The sequence below is a fragment of the Coregonus clupeaformis genome, chromosome 17, assembly GCF_020615455.1.
Source record: "Coregonus clupeaformis isolate EN_2021a chromosome 17, ASM2061545v1, whole genome shotgun sequence".
NCBI lineage: Eukaryota > Metazoa > Chordata > Actinopteri > Salmoniformes > Salmonidae > Coregonus > Coregonus clupeaformis.
The window spans coordinates 10477676-10497447 of record NC_059208.1 but is presented as its reverse complement, the minus strand read 5'-3'; the positions used below and the strand labels follow the sequence as shown (position 1 = coordinate 10497447).

The window sequence follows — 19772 nt, the reverse complement described above, 5'->3', positions numbered from 1 at the left end:
ATACGTGTCCTGACTGCCAGCATGAGGCACACAAACTAGAAAAACAACATCAATATCAACATCAACAACAACCGCATCAAAATCATTATCAAGATCAACAACAATTACAACAGCAAACACATCAATATCATCAAAATCATCAACAACAACCACTACCACAAAATCAATATCAACAACCACAACTACCACAACAAAATCAACACTATCAGCAACAACCATATAATCAACAACATCAATATCAACTACAACCACAACAGCATCAACAAAAAAAACATAATAATCAACCTAATCACCAACTACAAACACAACGCATTGAAACACTCATAACGTAGGGGTCCTGACCTAATGGCGGCCCTCGCTGCAGTGTTCACACAAACTACCCTACCCCTTCGTCTTTCTCTCCTCCCCACATCTGCTGTCACATGTGCCTGTCCGACCAATCACATGGAGCTATTGATGGAGGTGAGCAAGAAGTCATCCCCCATGTCCCTATGTTTGACCCCTGACCCCTTTGTGATCCTGGAGTATGTTCAGTAGTCTTTAGAGCACCTCCATACTGAAACATGCTTTGTACGGCATCCATTTTAGGAAGTCCCTTGGTTGCAGTTACTCTATAAAAATGATGAGCAGCTTTCACTTTCAATAGCATACTGCCCTCTTGTGGCCAGATGGAAGAATCACTCTTCACATTTTTTCTTTTATTTATTTTTTGTCATTTAGCATACGCTCTTATCCAGAGCGACTTACAGTTAGTGAGTGCATACATTTTTTCATACTGGTCCCCCGTGGGAATCGAACCCACAACCCTGGCGTTGCAAGCACCATGCTCTACCAACTGAGCTACACGGGACATATTCAATGATCCCTCATCCCTTGCCATTCAGTCTCTCATTCGTTCCACCCATTCTTCCCTATCTATTCATGATGGACACAAATAAGATATCTTATTCACATTTTATATATATTTATCATTGTGTTGTTATTGTCTCCCATCCCTGTGGTTTTTATGTAAAGTTGTGATGTGTGATATGTTAGAGCCTGCCCAGACATGCTATAGTGTTGTCCTCATTATGTACCTATAGTTAACTGTCTACACTGTCTCTGTGTGCCATAGCCTAGTTTGAATTAAGGTGAGTGGGAACTGGTTGAGTGGGAAATGTTCTGGGCTGAAAAAAAAGCTGCTTTCTGTACTGTGCTTGTCCCCCTCGTCATCTTCCTTCAGAGTCCAATCTCTCTCACATGCCTCAATATAAAAAGAAATGATAGCAGCTGTTGAAATTGTCCATGAAGTGTTGCATCATCCACCACAGCATAATTTCAATGCTAGGACAAGGGGCACTGAAATGTGCTTCTGAAATTTACCTCACTAACTAGTTCTGCAACCAACAGATCTGTCAATTTTCCTTAAAGTACAATGGCAGTATAGGAATAGAATCGTTGGCTATTTCAGTATTGCCTTTGCATGATCGAAGAACTGACCATATACTAAAAGCATGGCCTTCAAGCAGAGTGATGCATGCAACTCTAACATGAGGTAAATTACCCAACTGAAAGTTGTGGCGTTTTCAAAAGATAGCAGAGCAAGCTCTGTGTATCAGGTGGGGGTAACGTAGCCCTGATATGGATAAATTCTTTTTTATTATGGTATATAGGCCTACATATTAAGGCTATGGGTATCTACATTTCCTCTTCAATAATTGGAATATAAAACATGTAATAGCAATGTTTTCTGCCATTTTTCTTTCCTAGTAAAAGGCCAAAGAAACCCCAGAGAAGACAGATGTATAACAACCGGCTCAAGCCCCTGACCCTGGCCTATGACGGAGACGCTGACATGTAAACCTCCTCCTAATGTACCTGGTGACAGAATAATTTTACACTGATGTTATGGAGACTATCCTCATGGGAACAGACAGACAGGTTGTCCATGGAGACCTATCTTTGACCTTTCTCCTCAGGCTACCAGTGGGCATGGCTTAAAACATCTGGAACTCTAGGAAGACTTGCGTTATGTTACGGATTTATCAACAACAACAACAAAAAAAGCAAAAAAGAAGTCAAACAGAAATCGTATCATGTTCATTCATTAGTAGCCTAGAATTTTTCTTTATTTCATTTTTGTATACTTTGTTTCACAAGAGCCTTCACAAACTCTATCTTCTTCTTAAGGAAGTCTGCCTTTGCTTATCTGACATTTACTACTTTTTCTGTCAAATAAATAAAAACGAAGGTTTTTGGAGAGGGCCCTGAAAAAACAAAGATTTTTGCTGCGAAAGCACAAGTCCTTCCTTCTTGGCTACAGCTGTTCTGTTGGAAATGAGATGAGAAATACGCAACGCTTTTTTTATTTTCCTGGAGAAAATTGCTGCCTCTCTATTTTTGTTCTGGACTGGATCATTTTCTCTAGAAAACAGATCAAGACAAAAGTGTCCTAATCTTACAGAAACACTGTCAACCTTTGTAGGAAATCTCTGCCTTCCTCCCTTTTTCTCTTCCATGTTCAGGCTCAATATTGCGCTATATTAGTGCAGCATGATATGTACTTATGTCTAGGAAGCTGCCTCTCTCAATACAAGATGATGTACAGTCTTGTGCTAGAAATGTAAAAAATTGACTTTTTTTCAAAAACACATGTTGCTTCTTTTACCTCTTGTATGTGATATGATTATGCCATGTAAATATTATTTATTTACCTTTGTAGTATGTACAGCTGCATTTTACAGACACGGGTTCAAATAGTATCTTTTTTTAACTGCGCTTGATTGAGCTTGCCTGGCGCAATGGAACCATCGGAATTGTCCCAAAAGTGCAAACCCCGCTCATCTGCCACTCCAGGCCAGGCTCAATGAAATGCTGAAAGTCTTGGAAAGAATACAAATGCTATTTGAACCCAGGTCTGAACATGTCTCATTCTCTGCCTGCCTGACTGACTTTATGTTTGTCTCCTGTTGGTTTCTCTGACTGTTGCTTTGAAGGTTTATTATGGTTCATCATTGTTTTTCCACTTCCTATAGTAACTTTATTCAACATCTCAAAGACCTGAATTCCATCAAATGTGCACTGCAGGGAATCCGGATTCCACATGGCAGAAAAATCACATGGCTCTCTTACCGTAAAGAAGCTAATTCAAAGAACTGTTTAATGTTTGTTGAGAGAAACACAGCAACAATTATATTTGACGATGTTGTTGAAAGGGTGCATTTTCACAATGCAAAAACAATGTGATTCGTTTCCCCATTGCGAGTTTAATAGAATCTGGTCTTAGTTGTTAAGACAGACAGAAGGGTGTGACTGGGTTTGTTCACAACGTCTTCTTTACCTTCTGATCCACCAGAAGAGAGTGGGTTCTCTTTATATCTTGGTCTCATATCTACTGCTGTGTAACATCCTCAATCCTAACTAGAACAGCCTACTTGTATCCAAACTGCTTAGGCATATTGCTATATACATATCATATGTGATCTCTCAATACTGTTCATATTCAGTGTGGCTGTTACATCGGTTGAGGGATGAGTGTGACTACAATGTCTACAATAATCACTCACACACATTTATGCTTTGTTCTCACTCCTTGCCTTGATGCTATTCTATGATGGGTTCTGTATTGCAAAAGCTAGATACAACGTAACCTAGGTAGCCACAATAACACTCCAAGGAATTCCAAGGAACAGATGCAACAAAGTCTTTGATGTAGCTCAAGCTTCTCATGCTAATGATGCAATGACATATCTGAAGAGTCCGAGTCCTCTGTCTGAAAACAGGTTATATGCATAATATTGGCTATGGCAGACTGGCAGACTGGCAGTTGGTAGTGCAGACTGTTTATTCAATGGTATAGATGGACAAACCTCATGTAAAGTAAATGAATCAGTCACAACCATACTATTCCCCAAGGGTATTGAATTGCGGCGATAGAGACAGACGGACATTTGTTGGTTGACAGGTGGTCAAAGGAATGTTTACTTTTTTCGATTTACGTTTCTTAAATGATGAGTTGTAAATAAATGAGTGCATACTGTTTTTATTTCAGAATTATTTATGTATTATATATAAATATGTTCCTTTTTTTTTATTGCGCAAAGTAAAGAAAAAAAATGTGTGTGTGTGTGTGTGTGTGTGTGTGTGTGTGTGTGTGTGTGTGTGTGTGTGTGTGTGTGTGTGTGTGTGCGCGCGCATGTGTGTTTCTGCCTATGTGTGTGTAATGTTAATGATCTTTGCTAAAGTGATACTGATGATTACCTTGTTAAAACAAAGTCGCAGGGCTCCGTCCTTTTCCTACAGGCTGTTTATATGTATCTGACCAGTTGCTGATAATAAATAAGAAAAACTAAATAATTGTGTCAATACCCTCTCATCATATGCACCCGTATTACAAAACAAATGTGTTGTAATATCTGTCTACACCACTAGAAGTCCCTAGAACACTATTTAAGATGTCATTCTGACCATTCCCTCCAGGTAGCTCTTTGATCAATATATTCCTCCCCTCCTCCTCTGAGAGGTGCAGTGCAACTGAACCTTTGACAGCAGAAGAAATAGAAACATTCCTCTGAAGAAGGCAGAATCTGTGAGAAACTCAGACCCATGACACACACAGAGGTCAGAAGGAGCTTTTTACAAACATCACACACACACACACACACACACACACACACACACACACACACACACACACACAGGCCAGAGGACAGAATGGGCTTTGCTGAAGGCTGAGGAACTAGAGCTATCCAACTGTACTTAACTCACACTCTGTGTGGCCTGAGCGATAGTGTGAATATGTTTCTTAATATTGTGCTTTATTTACTTTCTTAATTTATCATCTATGTTCCTAGGTGGAACATAAATCTTACTGCAGCCGATTTGATGCCTTTTTGGGTATGGTTTTCAGGCTAGTCATGACAGGATTGTGCTTTACATGTACAGGTAATTCCTAGGTAATAGTCTTGTAGTTATGCTGTTACCAGGTTGTTTCTAAGTACATTCCAAATCATTTAGGAAGTGTAGAATAAAATGTTACCAAGATGGGAGACTGCTTCTGTCCCAAATGGCACCCTATTCCTTATTCAGTGCACTATACAATTTGACCCTGCTTCTCACAGCAGAGAAATAATCCTGCAGCAACAGGAAATGTAAATCATTATGTGGATTATAATTAATGGGCCTTTTGTAGGGGTTGATATATTTTGTAAGGCTTGATACAAATGAAGTCTGAAAACAATATGTACTCATACACAGAGTATACAAAACAGTAAGAACACCTGCTGTTTCCATGACATAGACTGACCAGGTGAATCCAGGTGAAAGCTATGATCCCTTGTTGATGTCACTTGTTAAATCCACTTCAATCAGTGTAGATGAAGGGGAGGAGACAGGTTAAAGAAGGATTTTTAAGCCTTGAGACAATTGAGACATGGATTGTGTATGTGTACCATTCAGAGGGTGAATGGGCAAGACAAAATATTTAAGTGCCTTTGAACAGGGTATGGTAGTAGGTGCCAGGCACACTGTTTGTGTCAAGAACTGCAACACTGCTGGGTTTTTCACGCTTAACAGTTTCCTTCGTATATCAAGAATTTTCCACCACCCAAAGGACATCCAGCCAACTTGACACAACTGTGGGAAGCATTGGAGTCAACATGGGCCAGCATCCCTGTGGAACGCTTTCGACACCTTGTAGAGTCCATGCCCCGACGAACTAAGGCTATTTGGTATACTCAGTGTATATTTAAATATATAAACCTTAAATAAACCACAATTAGCATTTCCTACTGCGCAGCAAAATTCTCTGCAACAACAGAGTGATCGAATTAAGATGTCAGATCTGTACCTTTGATCAGGGCCTGCACTACATAGTGAATAGGCTGCCACTCCTCCACTGAATCAGTTGATTGTCCTCTATGCTTGTTAATGTCATGTTTTGGTCTGAATCAGTCTTAATCAACCAGAGTCATCACGTTGTAATCATTGATCAGGGAGACTAACCACAGACGGTCTGCCTGGCCTTGGGACTATCGGCCAATCAGCTCCTCTCATAAGCATGTCTCCATCTCCGTCATCCATTTAAATTCCCCCTGCCAAGAAACAGGGAAGTCCTACAATCTGACTTAAGCAATTAAGTGTGTGTGTGTGTCTGTGTGTGTGTGTGTGTGTGTGTGTGTGTGTGTGTGTGTGTGTGTGTGTGTGTGTGTGTGTGAGCGCGTGCTCCTTCCTAATCAATTAACTCCTGTTGTGATTCCACTTCTAACGGTTGACTTTGTCTCAACCTCTGAGTTATCAAGATCCAGGGAAAATTTGATTGAGAAAGAGAGGAATTGTGAAGCACCTAAGAGCATTTGGGCATCTCTCTCTCTCTCTCTCTCTCTCTCTCTCTCTCTCTGCTTCATAGAGGACAGGAATGTTCTGTCTGTCCCCCGAGGCCTGGCGATGAATGCCTGTTATCATTTTAAATCTCCAACTGATAAAACTAAGTACTAGCTGGCTCCATTAGTGAATTGGCTGTGTCTGTTTTTGAAGACATCAGTGATGTAACCAGTTGAGGCCACTACCCATTACTACTCCTGCTGACAATGTCTGTAAAATAGCCTGGACATGCAAACTTTGGGGATCAGAACTTAGCTCCTCAATATAGTGTTCGTCATAGCTGCAGCCGAAAACGTTTTTGTTTGTTTTTGTGACCGCTTAAACTATAAACATTTCTCTAATTGTCACACTTCATTTAGAGAATTTGGAGTGCATCTGCTGCCTTTCATCCACAGAATGACAACCATTCAAACATTGTGTTTCCTCTCATCCTTTCCTCCTGTCTTTTTCCTCTTGCTCCAAAAGCCTGCAGGCTGCAGTCAGTCACATACACACAGACACACAGACACACACACACACACACACACACACACACACACACACACACACACACACACACACACACACACACATACACACACATCACACACACACACAGTAACACACAGTGGGTCTAATTGTGATGAGGAGGAAGTATTCAATGGTGATGGCTGCCAGCTGCATCCTGTGACCATCATTCTGATCCCGCATTTGTCTCTGTCATCTCCAAGATTCCTCCCTCCGCCCACCGCCTGCACGCTCCCGCCCACCTGACCGCACATCCGCATAAAAGACGTTGGCAGCCTCCGCCACAGGCTCCAGGAAGTCCGCGCTTTGTACCCACACATGGCAGATCGATGTGCCCACTCTCACCATAACCCCCCACCACGCACCCTCCCTCTACCTACCACACACCCCTTCTGGTCAGGGGTAAAACTCCTGTTTGACTCATCTTTCCCCCTCTGGGTGTGTAGTCAGAGCAGAGTGGAGTGGGCTCTTCAGATGCCAGCTGGCTGGCAGGGTGGTGCATCATGGGTAGGCCTGAAGCTAAGGGGCCTGCTTCCCTCTCCTCTGCTCCCAACATCTGCCCTGACGATCAGGCAACGAGCCATGCCAGCTGGGCATATTCATGATACTGGACAGACCAGGCTCTGCCTCCTATACATACTACCAACGTCACTCTCCTCCATTATTTTCTCTACTCTCTCTCCATCTCCCCTTCCTTTCTCTCCTTTCTCTCCCCTTCATTAGACCTCTTTCCCTCCCCTTCCCCTTCCTTTCTCTCCTTTCCCTCCCATTCTCCTCCCTCCATTCTGGATAGGACTATTAGGGAAGTGACTACTCTGTAATTTTCTGCCCATTGCTCTGCTTTGCGTCCCCCTGCAGTGAATGGGCACCAAAGGTGTGCCATGGAAAATTAGCACCACTCGACCTCCTGATTATTCCTTTAACATTTAGAGTGTTTGTTTGAACGAAAGTGAAGGGGGGGGGTTGCTAGATCAGGAGGAATAGAAGGTTGCTGCTCAGTGTTTAGTTAATATAGCTCCTTTCAATGGATTATATCTCTCTCTATCTCTCTCTCTCTCTGATACTGGAACAATTACTAGTTCAGTTATAAGTCGCTCTGGATAAGAGCATCTGCTAAATGACTAAAATGTAAAATGTAAAATGTTGTAACTCCTCAATATGCTTCAGCGATGCTCTGTAATGCTGTTGTGCCCTTGAGAATCCTTGTGCCCCAACATTATTCTCTTTAAAAAATGTTTTAGCCTCTGAAACATGGCAAAGCAGCTATTGCCAAGGACCTGGCGAAGGTTCTATGCATTGCCTATTTGTGCGTCTCAATAAATCACAGTGGGAGCATATGCTGCATATTATACTCCAAGAAAACATTGGCCAATTTCCCATTTTTGAATTCCACTTCAATTCCTGAAGAATCGCTGGTATTGAAACCCCAAACCTGGGGCCGTATATATCAAGCTTTTTAGAGAACAGTGCTGATCTAGGATCAGGTCCCCCCTGTCCACATGTGTAGTCTTATTAATTGTGATCTAAAAGGTAAAAACTGATCAGCACTTTGGACGCTTGATAGGGGCTCTGGTTCGTGGGCACCTGTCCTGCACTTCCACAATGAGGGGTAGCAGGGTAGCAGCAGGCCCCAGCCTGGGATTCAGCATCATGACAGGCCTCTAGTGATTTATCCCCCTGGGTCTGGTGCTGCTGCAGCTGTTGAGAAGGCTAGTCTCTCTCTCTCTCTCTCTCTCTCTCTCTCTCTCTCTCTCTCTCTCTCTCTCTCTCTCTCTCTCTCTCTCTCTCTCTCTCTCTCTCTCTCTCTCTCTCTCTCTGTCTCTCTCTCCTGTGAGGGCTACCTGAGCCATTCAGAACAGGAATCCATCAGGGCCAGGGCTGAGTTATAGTGACAGTAGCAGACCGCTGCAATGTTGTAGCACTGAGACGACCGCAGACGTATTAAACCAGAACTACCCTCCCTGTCTTTTCTTTTCACCTCTCTTCTCCTGTTTTTTCTTCTTTCTCTAGGACAGCGTTTGAAAGGAAGAAGAGGAGAGCTATCTGTCTATACTGCCTGCAACAAACACACACTCAGCATGTGGTGCATACTCCTTTAACCTTGTGCTCTGACAGTGTGTTTATGTATAGTTTGATACTGCACAATAACAGCAACACAGTGCCGTGAAAAGGTATTTGCCCCCTTTCTGATTTTCTCTATTTTTGCATATTTTTGATACTGAATGTTATCAGATCTTCAACCAAAACCTAATATTAGATAAAGGAACCTGAGTTTAGAAATAACAAAAAAATGTATGCCTAATTATGTCCCATTATGCCTGGTGAAAAACAAACATTGCATTCCACAGTAAGAACCTCATACCAACGGTCAAGCATGGTGGTGGTAGTGTGATGGTTTGGGGATGTTTTGCTGCCTCAGGACTTGGCCGACTTGCCTTAATACTAGGAACCATGAATTCTGCTCTGTATCATAGAATTCTACAGGAGAATGTCAGGCCATCCGTCTGTGAGCTGAAGCGCAGCTGGGTCATGCAGCAAGACAATGATCCAAAACACACACTCAAGTCTGCATGAAAATGGCAAAAAAGCAACACATTTGAAGTTTTGGAATGACCTAGTCAAAGTCCAGACCTAATCCCAATTGAGATGTTTTGGCAGGACTTGAAACAAGCAGTTCATGCTTGAAAACCCCAAAATGTTGCTGAGTTACAGCAATTCTGCATGGAAGAGTGGGCCAAAATTCCTCCACAGCAACGTGAGAGACTGATCAACAACTACAGGAAGCGTTTGGTTGGAGTCATTGCAGCTAAAGGTGGCACCAGGTATTGAGTGTAAGCGGGCAATTACTTTTTCACATAGGGCATTTGGGTGTTGCATAACTTTGTTTATGAAATAAATGAAATAAGTATGAAATTGTTGTTATTTATTCACTCAGGTTCCCTTTATCTAATATTAGGTTTTGGTTGAAGATCTGATAACATTCAGTATCAAAAATATGCAAAAGTAGAGAAAATTTGAAAGGGGGTAAATACTTTTTCAAGGCACTGTATGTGCGCACACATAGACAGCCTTGAATTAACTTTGCACCTGTGGTATGCAAGATGTGGACCTTCCACATAATAAGACCCCTTGTTCTAAGAATCCCTCAAGTAGCCTACTTCTCTTGCCCTCTTTTTCACCTTGAATGAGTTCAAAGTGTTGTGCTTAACCCTTACCAGGTCTTGAACATCTTCAATAAGGGAACATTTAGGACTTCTGTCAATGTAGGCTAATCTTTCACAGACTAAATTGAATTATATGTTTTAAACTGTTACTAAAAATTGTTTATAGCCTTTGGTTAGACTCAATTCCTCACATAGCCTATAGCCTACAAGAAAACAATGTCATTGTCCAGTTGTGCTGGTTTATATTGCAGTGCTCTGTTCTTAGACAGTGAGGGAGGGAGCTGGTGCTATAGGCCAATGAGTTTGTTTGTCCTGGAGTCATACTGTATACACACTGTGGCTCTCTGTGAAGGTCGGCTCGTTTATCTCTATTAACCAACCCCGCCGCAAGTCAGTAAATGAAAAGCTTTTCTGTCTAGCTTTAGTGGCTGTTTAAATACTGCACTCTGTGATCCTTGCGTCTTGGACCAATCTCGCCCCGTTTTTTTTATATTTCCCTCGCTCCTCTCCTCCCCTCCCTCACATGTTCTGTGTGGAGAGAGCGACGGAGTTTCTCTCAGCCCAGATGTGTAATAGGCGCGCGGTTTCCAGAGGCGCGGTTATAAAGCGTCCGTTATTTATCTGACTACTTTCAACTGTTCTCCTTTTCAGTAAGGAACTGCTCGTCGAGCCTCACGCGCACGGCAGGCAGCAAGACAATCAAATCAAGGAGTGATCCCTTATGATTGCTCTGAATCGAATGTTCATCTTTCAGTGAGCTATGAGATTGCTTCAACCCTGCTCTCAGGATTAATTCCTATGTAATCGTTCTTTGTTTCCCCCTCTGATCCAATATCTGTCTCCAAGTGTAGGCTAAGCTTGTTCTGTGGTCATGGGGTGTATCATTTCATTTTTGCCTAGGCTGTTGAGGGTCTTGACCGTTGTGTAAAAGCGGATACCGCGTGGATATATGGTCTTCACAGACAAAGAGCCAACGAAGGGAAACTAGTGGAAGTTTGAGACCAGGAAGAATGCAGGCGAAGTGTTGGTGTGTTGTGTTACTCCTGACGCCAGCGGTTTACCTGGTGAGTGGTGCTTTTGTTTGTTTGTGTTTGTCAATACTTTCTCGTTTAATTGTTGTCTCGGTGTTTTGTAGTCTTTCAGTGACACATTTTACTACAATTACATGTGTAAAAACGCATTGTTATGAATTGCAACTCACAGACAGAACGGTTGATGCCAACTCTTCACTTCAGGGTCATGTCCTGTGCATAAGCATTGCTTAAAAAACATTCCGTCGTCCTGTGTCAGGGTATTGGTAGGAAATACAACTTTTTAAATTCCATATGATCATGACTGAGACATGGTGGAGCGTGGGTTTAAAAACAGACTATTTATCAATTATGCGTTTCTATTAGATCACTGTGGTGTATGGTGTCCAATCAATAGGACTAATTAGTCCAATACATTTTTCAAAAATAATATATTTGGTTATAAGACTGAGTGAATAATTATTTAATCTTTGTCTGATACATTTTTTTAACACATATGTGTCAAATAAATAACACATTCAAAGTGTCAAATTTAAACAATTTCTCGAGCTGAAAACGGAAAAGATTGTGGTGCAGTTCCAACAAACCGTCTCATAGTGGCGCCATAAACCAAAACGAGCGGCATGTCAACCTTTCAAATTCTCAGTTGCTCCTTTTGATTTTGGCAGTAACCGTTTTTCCTTTTAGTCCGCCACAACAAGAATTATCCCGCTCATAGCAGTCATAATACACACAACATGGAGGATAGTTTTTCCTGCGTGCCCGGTACAACTCAGCTGCATCTTGCTGATCTCAAAGGGTGCATAATGTGATAACATTTAACTTATGCTAGGCCATTGAGTGGAAATAAAAAATGACAACACAGGTTTCTCAGGCACCAAAGTTTTGTTAAAAAGTAATAGTAAGACTCAAACTTAAATATTTCAAATAAAGTCACTTTCCAAGTAGGCTATATTGTCATTTGCAACAAAACAAAGCACACACACACACACATGCGCGCGCGTTCGGCTTTCGTGTGAATTCTGCAGACACCTTGAGGAGAGTAGGCTAGTGCCTTCAAAGTATGTAGCCTAACCTTCTGTTCTCTATCCCTAACCCAGATAGTTTGACACTAAGACTAGCAGATGCCACATCATGCACCTACATTAATCCGCCTATGATTCTTACTGGGAATGAGCCGCGATTCTCTCATTTCACTCACTCACTCTCTTTACACAACTCAAAATAAGTGTTTATTCCTTCGAGCTGAGAGTAAGAGGCTATTGATATCAGGTCTACGGCAGCAATGTGTCAAACTTTACTGTCCGGTGTTAAAAGTAATGTAATTAAAAGGTTTTGTAATATACTGTTCGCAACACACACACACACACACACACACACACACACACTCGCACACATACATTTGGATGGTCTTCTGTCTATTTCCTTTGAACGTACCTGCAGTGTAATATGCAAGTTTTAACAGGACATTTTTCCCTAACACATTTTAGATTTCACGAAATAGGCCTATTCAACTGGATTCTCTTATAACTGTCCTATTGACACTTCAATAATGGTTTGAATTATTTCATCTGCATAATCCTCACGCAAAACGACAGTTAATCAAACTAAAATGATTCTAATCAAGCTAATTCATTTACTGGTTGTTTTCTATTGGCCTGATTGAATAGAATTTAATTGCGTAGCCAGTTTAAATTTAAATTCAGAAAAACAGGTCATTATTGTTAGTTGTCCGTGGGGTATTATCTTACCACATTATCCAAAATGAGTCTGAAAACGTCCATGGCGCATTAGGCTATGCTTAAGATGTAGACATATAGATAGGCCTACAAAGTGTTTTACAATTTGTGACACATTTACAGGAAGATATCCTATATCATTATTAAGAGTGAGGTTTTAATCAATTCCACAGCATTATAATAATTTCAGAGTGCTCAGAACCTATACAATTCAACATTTAGTAATCATAATTATGAAAAATGTATGCACTCACTAACTGTAAGTCGCTCTGGATAAGAGCGTCTGCTAAATGACTAAAATGTAAATGTAAAATAATTAAATTAATCTAATTGTAGTCTAAATGTTGCTTTACAAATGGGCTCATTTGATTATGGGCTTTTTTAAGGATACCGCTAGACTGTCTTGTAGTATGTGAACACCACAAACATCTCTGATGCAACATATAGAACAATGCATGACCTGTTATTTCCGCTACATAAATGTTTCCTCGCTATAAACGTAAAATCACAGATTTATAGGCCAAATTACATTTCCTTGTATAAAGGGCTCCTTGGAATGTTTATTCCCTTTTTATTTGACCTCCTATTGCACAGAATTCCACCTGTGAATTTAAATTAAACAAGAGAAAAAGCATAATCAAGTGGATTTTCTAATTCAGCACAGGGAGCTGTCCATGGTTCTGATATTCAAGACGGTTGTTTTACGCGCCTTAAAACAGCCGGGTAGAATGAGTCCAAAATTGAACACATCATTGCAGTGGATGGAAAATATGTTTTAAAAGTTTGTTTTGTTCATTCAAACAAGTAAAGATGTAGGCTTGAAGATTATCCTAAATTCACAAAGGCCTAATAGTTCCAAATTACAAATTTGACGGTCTTCAACTGGTTCCCCGCCCTAAAAATGGTTTGTCAACTTGATTTTACATTTGTGGAAATGCTTTGATTTTGATCAATTCAATACAACGGAATATTGTATGATTGATTTTATATCTATATTAACATTTCTTTACATTATGATATTGGCCGTAGGTTTTGGGATGATAATGTAGTATCTCTGTAATCTATATCCTACGTTTAGCCATTCAATTTGTCTTTTGCTTCATAAAAAGGTAGGCCTATTTCAGTCGACCGTAAAGAGATGATAATCTTTTGATTGTATTGTCTTATAGTTGCGAATTGGTTACAGTGAGTTGAATTCTACACCTGGATATATGCTCTCTCCCTGTCTGCGCTCCACTAAACCTAGATTATTATTTTCCAGACAGTCAGGTTTATCCATACCTAAAGGGATTACTGTTGAACTTTGATGGTTTTATTTCGTGTTAAAAGCTCTTGTCTCCTCTCTAAGCCTCTTGTCTGAGCGGCGCGCGCCTTGACCTGGATAACACTGCGCTCGCTCTGAAGAACTGTTGATGCAGGTGTTCAGTGGTATAATACAGCGCGCGCCTCTCCGCGAGGGCAGCATTCACAAATTAATGTGTTCACTATGGCTACAGAATGTAATTAAAATTATTTTAATTGTTCTAATCCATAGGGTTAAAAATGATTGTATACATTTTTCGGCTTAGTTGGGAGTTGTGTGTGATGTGTGGTTCTGTGTTTGTGTGTCTCTGCTTGTGTGTGCCCTCTTGGGTGCATGTGTAGGTGTGTGTGCTTATGTATTTTAGTTCATCTTACTTCTGATCAAGCCAGTTCCAATACAGATCTGACATTCTTTTAGGGTGGTTTTGCATGGTGTCTCCTATTGCTGCAACACAGGGCTGTCTGTGACTGGCAGGTGTGTCTGTGTGTCTGTGTGCCTGTGTCTGTGTGTATGTGTGTGTGTGTATGTGTATGTGTGTGTGTATTTGTGTGCATGTGTGTGCGCACGTGTTTCCCGGCCAAGTCTCACTTCCTCTAAGGGGGCAATGAGGAGGCTCTGTTCCTGAGGGACAGACAAAATGTGTCCTAAATCATACCTTATTCCCTAAATAGTGCACTACTTTTGGCCAGACATATTACTACGACACCATCATTGTTTAACAGGCTGGAGACAGGACCTGTCATACAAAGCAGTTGGTGCAGTGGGAGAGACACAGACAGTGGTGCATCCTAAATGGTACTCTATTCCCTGTGTAGTGTTTGGCCAGCCTCTCACCATTGTTAGTGGGGCTATGACGATACCAGTACCGCAATATCTTTGCCATGGCAAAAATGAAAACACGAAGCAGACCAACTCTTTGGTCCTTTAAAAACCTGCTCTATGTAAAATATTGTGTGGAATAGCTTGGAAAATAAATACATGTGACTGTGGATGACAACATAATGATGTTTGTTTTCAACATTAGGGCTGTTAAATCCATTTAGTGTTGTGTTAACTTGCCACGATATTAACAAGTATCGTGATACTGGTATCATCGCGGCCCTAATTGTTAATAGTATTAAACCATCATAACAGGCTGGAGATGTTGCAACCAGCCCTGCATTAGCAAGCAGTCAGCGCAGTGGGATAGAGAAGAGGGAATGCTACATGCAGATCAGTGTATGGGGAAATACTGCTTACATTTCAGCCTTGTCAGACAATATTACATTACATCAGTGTAGAACGGAAATCAGTCCAATTGTGATGCTGTCCTTTCATTGAACACCAATGGCATTCTATTTTTTGTCAGCCATTTTCTTTTCCATTTATTGGGACACATACAGATGTAGGATCTTAATTTGATCACCCTGTTGCAAAACAACTTTTCTGCAATGCAAGAAATGTAAAACTTGAAGTGTATTTGAGGTTTAAAAAGGCATCTGAAGTTTGTCATTTCCGCTTTGAAATTTCAGACTTGATTTTTCCTTATGAAAAAAGTATCAACCCCTATATAATGTCAATTTATCATCATCCACATAATAATTCACGTTTCCTTTTGCTGCACAATTACTTTCCTGCTGTAGCAAACTTTGCTCAAATTAAGATCCTACATCTGTATATGCCATCATGCCATGCCAAGCATTCTAAGCAGTGGGGGAGGAGAGAGAAGATGCTACACTGAGATCCTATACCGAGCACACTGTGTATGGAACAGTATGAGGTTGTCGATTTTGTTGAATTGGTTGCATCCCAAATGGAACCCTATTCCCTAAGCTGTAGTACTACTACCTCTGTCCATAAGTCCACACACTGAAGGCCGAGAGCAGAGCCGTAAAAGGGCGGGAGTTCAGTCTCATAGCACACAGCACTATAATCCTCTATTAAACCCCCAGCCCCTTCACAGCACAGCCAAGTGGTCCACAGGCAGCTCTGTTACGTGAATTAACAGTCAACTTTAACTGAGGAAATCCGGTAACTCTCAACCAGCATTACAATACTGTGAACTGTCTCCATGCCTGTTGACCATCCACTGCAATCACATTATCTTTGATGGAAATCACACTTTAAGAGGAATCTGTGATTGCTGTGAATAATTCCTAGAAGTGACTCATATTTCTATGTATATATCTATGATTAATTAATATAATTGTGTCAGCATTATGGTGTATTGTCATTTTTACGTGGCCCTGTGATATAGCAGGTCTTATACGGTTGGCTTATTTACATAGCACACTTCATACCCAACATCCAATTTTGCAAAACATTTTTATTGAGTTTTCATGAAATGTGAATTCTACTTAAAATGGAATAGAATTCAGTTGATCTTGGGTTGAAATCTAGGTTTAAATGTGAAAAAAATAAGTTTTTAGTTGAATTAACTTGGTGTCTATATCTATCTATATTGACTGAACCTGTTGAGGCCCTGAGGAGCAGGCTCTCTAAACATGCTTCAGTTCTGTACTGTTGACTTTTGACCCTTCAATCAGAGACTGGAAGTGTCTCAGAAATTAAGCCCCCACCTCACCTCTGTGTGTGTGTCTCAGAAGACCCTGTGGTGCACCTCTGTCATTGACACTTTCTTTTATTTTATGTTGTTTAGCAGGTGCGCTTATCCAGAGCGACTTACAGGAGCAATTAGGGTTAAGTGCCTTGCTCAAGGGTACATCGTCAGCTCAGGGATTCGAACCAGTGACCTTTCGGTTACTGGCCCAATGCTCTTAACCACTAGGCTTCATGACACTTCAAGGTGACCTGACCCTGCTGTGCTCCTCTATTGAACTGCTCTTGTGGCCCACTTATGATGACACGTGTCCTGGGGGCAACACTTCTTTCTCCTTTATCAACACTCAGTCTGTCTCCCTGGACCAGTAACACCCTGCATGGAAGACAGTAATCTGTGTGTGTGTGTGTGTGTTTACTTGACCTTGGTTTGGGGCAGAAAGTGAATTATAATGGTCCATAGTGGTCCTTGGCGGACGGTGGTAAATCTTTGACTGCATGGATCATTACAGTTTTGTTTATTCAAATCCAACAGGGAGAAGCTGGGAAGCTGGCAATTATTCACGGCACAGTTTGTCATCTTTTATGGTGTTTTAATTGGAAAGTATTTCATTGATGACTAGACCCCTAACCTGCCCCTACCATCTAAAGAACACAAACAACCCTGACCCCTGACTGCAGGCACTGGGGATCTGACACTCTGTGTGTGTGTGTGTATGTGTCTGCGTGCATCCGTGCACGTGTCCGCGTGCGTTTTATGTGATTAATGATCCTCATCCTCCATCTTTCCCCACCATGCACTGCTCCACTTGTTCAATCGCATTCAGAGGTCAGGGGTCATAGTTGGAGCTGACCACAGAAGGGCACTGACCGTATCTGTGAAATGTAACTAAGGTCTGGCCTGACCTGAGGTTTTATCCTTTGGGGGACTCTTCTCTGTCTGCTCCACTTATAGCTCCACTACTCTGCTATCCTCTCTCTGGGAACTCTGGGAAGTCTATCTGCAGCCCCTTGATAGGAGGACAAGCTTTGTAGCAGACCTACCTGGGTTCAAAAACGATTTGAAATAATTTCAAATACCTTATCTGTGCTTGATTGAGCTTGCCATGCTAAATGGACCAAAATAATCATTCCAAAATGACAAACCCCCTTCCATCTGGCACTCCAGGCAGGCTAGAGCAAATGGTCAGAGTGTTTGAAAGATTTTGAAAAGTTTTTGAACCCAGGACTGCTTTGTAGAGCTGTAGAGCTGCTTGGAAAACTGTTTCTAAAGGCAGGAAATGACTGAGGTGACCCACTGACAAATTGCTTTACATGGCCAGAGTTACTCTGAGAACGAGTTTGAAGTTGCTTTAGTGCTCTGAAGAGTTACGTCTATTTTGAAAGCTGAAAGGGACATTTTTGTTGTTGGGAGAGGCATTCAAAAATCTTGATCGACAGTGCTAGCATTGCCTGTATTGAATTTTCAAGATGGGTTTACTGGAAATAGCCCTTGTCTTCATGGACATTTTATATGTCTTGCCTCCGTCCTGTTTCCCAGTATCCTTCCTTAGGCATGGTTGGTTGTTGTAACATGCCAGCACCAGCATATGGATGGCAGGAAACAAAGGCATTCAGTAGACTGGGATTTGTTCCTGCCTTAGTAAAAGCTGTTGTGAACGGGTGTTGACTGGTGATGGGATTTGAACCTAACGGCTGTGGTGATGGATTGCATGAGTCTGCTGATGGGCTTGATTGACCACTTTAACAGAGCAGCGATCAGACACTCTCGCTTGGCTGGGTCTATGTGGCAGGGAGCAGATAGGAGGAGGAGGGGAGGATGGGAGGAGGGGAGGAGGGGAGGAGGGGAGAAGGGGGAGAGGAGGGAGGGAGGGGAGGTGGGGGACAGGGTAGAGGAGGGAGGGGAAGAGGGGAAGAGGGGAAGAGGGGAAGAGGGGGGAAGCAATCCTGCTCGGCTGGGTCTAGGAGGAGGGGAAGTGAGGGGAGAGAAGAGGAAGAGGAGGAGGGGTACACGTTTCCTTCTATCCAACACACCATGGTGATGGATCTGTCCACAGGGCCGTGTCTGCCGCGCCGTCGGAAATACACGGCTAAACGCCCAGCGCCCGTTGATGGGAATTACCAGAGATGTCCATAATCTTTCCATACCCTTAAGTAAGTCATTGGCCATGCAGAAGCAATAGCTCCATTCAAGCTCCAGGGGCACGTTTCCATAGCCTGGTTAAACCACACTGAATGATGTGTCCATGGTGAGAGCGGTGTTCAGGCTGCTTTAATCAGGCTACGTTTGGAAGAGCTGTAAGAACAAATCCATGAGGGATGAACACACGTCCAAGCAACTGTCTGTCTGTCTGTCTGCAGAATAGCACAGCACCATGTGTTTAAAGTTTTTCGGTTGCCTCCTCTCCTCCAGATTACTTTCTCTCTCTCTCTTTGTCTCTCTCTCTCTCTCTCTCTCTCTCTCTCTCTCTCTCTCTCTCTCTCTCTCTCTCTCTCTCTCTCTCTCTCTCTCTCAGTGTTGTGTATCCACGGATGCCAAGGGAAGCCAGGCTTCCCCCAAAAATTTGACTAATAAAATAATTAAAAGTATAAAACAATTTATCTTTCGTCTCTCTGTGTTTTCAGAATGTTCCTTAAATTCGCAAAGGGCTGTATCTATCACACCGGAGAAATCATCAGCACAAGGGAAACAGCACCCCTCTGTCTCAGTATTTGTAGCCTATGTATCTAATGCTGTCTGGACAAAAATAGTATTATTCCCTTTGAGTCAGGAACCAAAACTCCTCCATAGTGACCCGTGAATGCGTTGTCTGCAGCATTCGGTCACATGGCAGCTCGAAGGCCCCACTTGAATGTTGTACTTGAATCATTCTGATTCAAGCGCAAAGGATAAGTGCAGCCTTTTCCCCCGATCTAAGGGCACTCTCTGGTTGAATTTAATCTTTTAGATTTCAATCATTTTCATTTAGATGTTTAAGGTTAACCACATTACAATGATTTTGAGATACAAAGACGATATTTATATAAAAATATATTTTTATTTTGGGGGGGATTTCGGAAATTCTCCCTTGACCCCATTTTCATATCAGGCGACCCCACATGGGGTCGCGACCCCTAGATTGTGAACCAT

At 41.9% G+C, this 19772-nt stretch overlaps 2 protein-coding genes across 2 annotated transcripts in view; both read left to right on the top strand.

Annotated features, from left to right (window-relative positions):
- LOC121586575 (thrombospondin type-1 domain-containing protein 7A-like) overlaps positions 1 to 4304 on the top strand; it is a 186362-nt gene extending 182058 nt beyond the window's left edge. The window contains exon 30 of the mRNA XM_045226705.1: positions 1750 to 4304. Within this exon, the coding sequence (XP_045082640.1) occupies positions 1750 to 1840 (91 nt within the window). The 3' untranslated portion in view covers positions 1841 to 4304. The remainder of the gene's footprint in view (positions 1 to 1749) is intronic.
- Positions 4305 to 10555: 6251 nt separating this feature from the next.
- LOC121586574 (neurexophilin-1) overlaps positions 10556 to 19772 on the top strand; it is a 50074-nt gene continuing 40857 nt past the window's right edge. Inside the window, exon 1 of the mRNA XM_041903370.2 lies at positions 10556 to 11095. Within this exon, the coding sequence (XP_041759304.1) occupies positions 11042 to 11095 (54 nt within the window). The 5' untranslated portion in view covers positions 10556 to 11041. The remainder of the gene's footprint in view (positions 11096 to 19772) is intronic.